Genomic DNA, 3,124 nt, shown 5'->3' with positions numbered 1-3,124 from the left:
TTGAGTTTAATTTTGTGTTGAAGATGATTTATTGTTTGAAAATGTTGTTGAATTTGAGTTTGAAATGATTTGTTCAATTAGGTGAAAATGGGCCGTTCAAAGACAACCGCCGGTCACAAAGAAGCCGCCCCTAGCTCTTCTAGGCCCCCCACAAAAAAAATAAGAGGTCTCGTCAAGCCGAACCCGAACCCGTAGTGGATTGTAATAGTCGGGTATTCACTAGCAAGGCCGCAGAAGAACGCTACGACATCCTCGTTCAACGAACTCCGATCTTTGAACGAGGGTTGAAGGTGAGCTCAACCACGCCTATAGGGTCTCAAATCAACAATACCATCGAAGGTTTCTCTTGGAGAAAATTTTGTGCCACACCCGAGCACAAAGCAAACGTTACGCTCATGTACGAATTCTACGCGAACTTACCAGATCACGAGGATGATGTGGTGACGGTTCGTGGTGTAGACGTTGATTGTAGTGTCGGAGCCATCAACGCATTGCTAGGAACCCCGGACATCGAATTCGAGAATGAGGGTTATCGACAATGGTTGAGAAATCCTAATCTCGATGAAATGTTGAGTTTGTTGACTACTCCAGGAGAGAATTGGGTCATGGACAAAGGAGTTAGAAAGCTTTTCCGTAAATCACTGACGAGGTTAGACTTTTCTTCTTTTTTGCGTGTATTATTTTATCTATTGTATGTTTTAAATAGAACGGTGTTTATTTTTTCTATTAATTGCATGTTTTAAATATAACGGTGTTTAATTTACAGGCTCGCAAAAACGTGGATTTATTTCATTTGCTCCCGTCTCTTTCCGATAAAGCACTTCACCCGTCTCGACGAGGAACATGTCCATCTTTTGTTTTGTATCATTCGTGGTAACACCATCAACGTCGGTCGATTCATCTACAATTGGATGAAGAGAATCGACTACAAGAATATCAAAAATGGGTTGCCGTATCCGTCAATCATCTACGGCTTGTGTCTGAATGCCGGTGTTGGAGGCGCAAAACACGACACAACCAAGAAGTGTGGGGCGCCTATTAATGACAAGACGATCGATAGATACATTGTCAAAGAGCCGGAAGAGGAGGAAGAGGATGAAGAAGATGAGGATGAACCGTCACTCAACGAGCCACTGTTGTGTTTACAACCACCTCCGGGGTATGATCCCGCCACCCAAGAGTACATTGCTCGGTGTAGCCACTATCTCGTTGGCGGGTATCAACACACCCAAGATTACATGTACCAACAAGGACAATATGGCGCCGCGGCTTTCGAAGGATTGAACGAGCTGATTGGTCGATGGGACATCAATCAGGAGAATCAATACCGGTTTCCTCCATATCCTCAATACACATACTATCAGGCGCAAGCACCGCAATGGCCACCGCATATGGCACCTCCTCAGTACCCGGGGCCACCACCACCACCACCACAACCACCTACGAATGACAACGACGACAACGAGTAAATTTTTTTATGTGTTTTTTGAAACCTTCTAAGTTTAATAATTGTTTTCATCTTTTTTTTATGTGTGTGAGACTTAAATATTTATGTCTTTATGTGTGTTTGATACTTGTTTCAGATTTTAATTTGTGTTTGAGACTCGTTATGGTATTGTATGAATTTATGTTTGAGACTTGTTATGGTATTGTTATGGTATTGAATGGATGATTTGAGTATTTAAAATTTATGTATTGATTGTGTTTGATATTACTTCAGATTAAAAAGTAATAACTATAGATTCTCCCCGATGAAGAAGACATTAGCCGCGGCCACATGTTGTTTTGGACGCGGCGAGTCATCTTCGCCGCGGCGTGTTTATAAATGGCCGCGGCGAATTGGGTTCCTAAAAAAACATAGACTCTGGAACTTATTTCGCCGCGGCCAGGTGTTCTATTGGCCGCGGCGAGACATCTTGGCCGCGGCGTGTTTTGTACATGGCCGCAGCTAAGTGGGTTCCTAAAAAAACATAGACTCTGGAACTTATTTCGCCGCGGTCAGGTGTTCTATTGGCCGCGGCGAGACATCATCATGGCCGCGGCGTGTTTTATACATGGCCGCAGCGTGTTTTCATCATGGCCGCGGCGGAATATTAAGCCTTGACGTTTTATAGTCTTGGAAGCGGCCATATTAGTATTTATCAACAGGATATTAACAATAATTATATAAAGTATATATCATAAAATAAACTAAAATACATATTTTTTTTGTTTTCACACTAAAATATGATTGATATCCGAACGATGTAAATGAGAAACATCATCATCATCAAAATCTTCGATCTCTTCATCAACAAGTGGCAAGCCGGATGTGAATGGGGGGATATTAGACATGTTGTCGTCTTCATCTTCTTCAATATTTCTCGCTTTCATGTGAACCACTAATGACAAATCTGGATTGACGGGTTCTGGTACGTAAAACACTTGAGTTGCTTGTGAGGCCAAAATAAATGAATCATTCTCGTAACTTGTACATCGAAAGTCGACAATCGTAACTCCATCTTTATCAACTTTAACATGATTGTTGTCTGCCCATTTGCACTTAAACAAAGCTATTCGTAGCCCACAATAATCAAGTTCCCAAATGTCTTCAATGTACCCATAATAGTTCATAAAAGCTTTTTTTGGATTTTTATCCTTTGCCGAAGAAACGTGTAATGCTTCAGCAAGTAATGTAACACCACTATTTTGAACGGGATGCTTGTTGTCTCTTTCTTTGGTGTAAAAAGTAAAACCATTAACAGACCAAGCAGTGTACCTTGTAACCATTGACGAAGGACCGCCATATATTTTTCTCAACATTTCTGAATGTCCTGATTCTTGAAATAATCGTTTTCCAAGCCACTTCTGAAACAAACGATTGTGCTCTTCTTGTAACCATTTTTCATTTTTAGCTCTTTTTGGATCATTTGCCCTCAATTCTTTCAAATGAATATCCGCAAACGGCGTGACCTCGGAAACGTTATGCAAGACATGGAGACTGGCTTGCTCCCACTCTTTCCGGTTGACGATAGAATAAGTACCTATACATAACCACTCATATAAGTAGTGGTCCTCTCATGAATAAGTTAAATACACAAAAGAAAGTGTCAGAAAACATACCTGTAGATAAAGCTTTTGATTC

At 41.0% G+C, this 3,124-nt stretch overlaps 1 protein-coding gene across 1 annotated transcript; it reads left to right on the top strand.

Moving 5' to 3' along the window:
* Positions 1–284: 284 nt before the first annotated feature.
* On the top strand, positions 285–1,664 carry LOC149388581 (uncharacterized). Its single transcript, XM_089624499.1, has 2 exons — positions 285–649; positions 767–1,664. Exons 1-2 carry the CDS (start codon positions 396–398, stop codon positions 1,467–1,469), a joined length of 957 nt encoding a protein of 318 aa, XP_089480625.1. The 5' UTR covers positions 285–395; the 3' UTR covers positions 1,470–1,664.
* Positions 1,665–3,124: the final 1,460 nt, after the last annotated feature.

This window comes from Urtica dioica, chromosome 8 (genome assembly GCF_054948205.1).
Source record: "Urtica dioica subsp. dioica isolate 48M chromosome 8, U.dioica_male_clone48M_v1_H2, whole genome shotgun sequence".
Classification (NCBI taxonomy): domain Eukaryota; kingdom Viridiplantae; phylum Streptophyta; class Magnoliopsida; order Rosales; family Urticaceae; genus Urtica; species Urtica dioica.
This window is presented reverse-complemented; position numbering and strand designations above follow the sequence as displayed.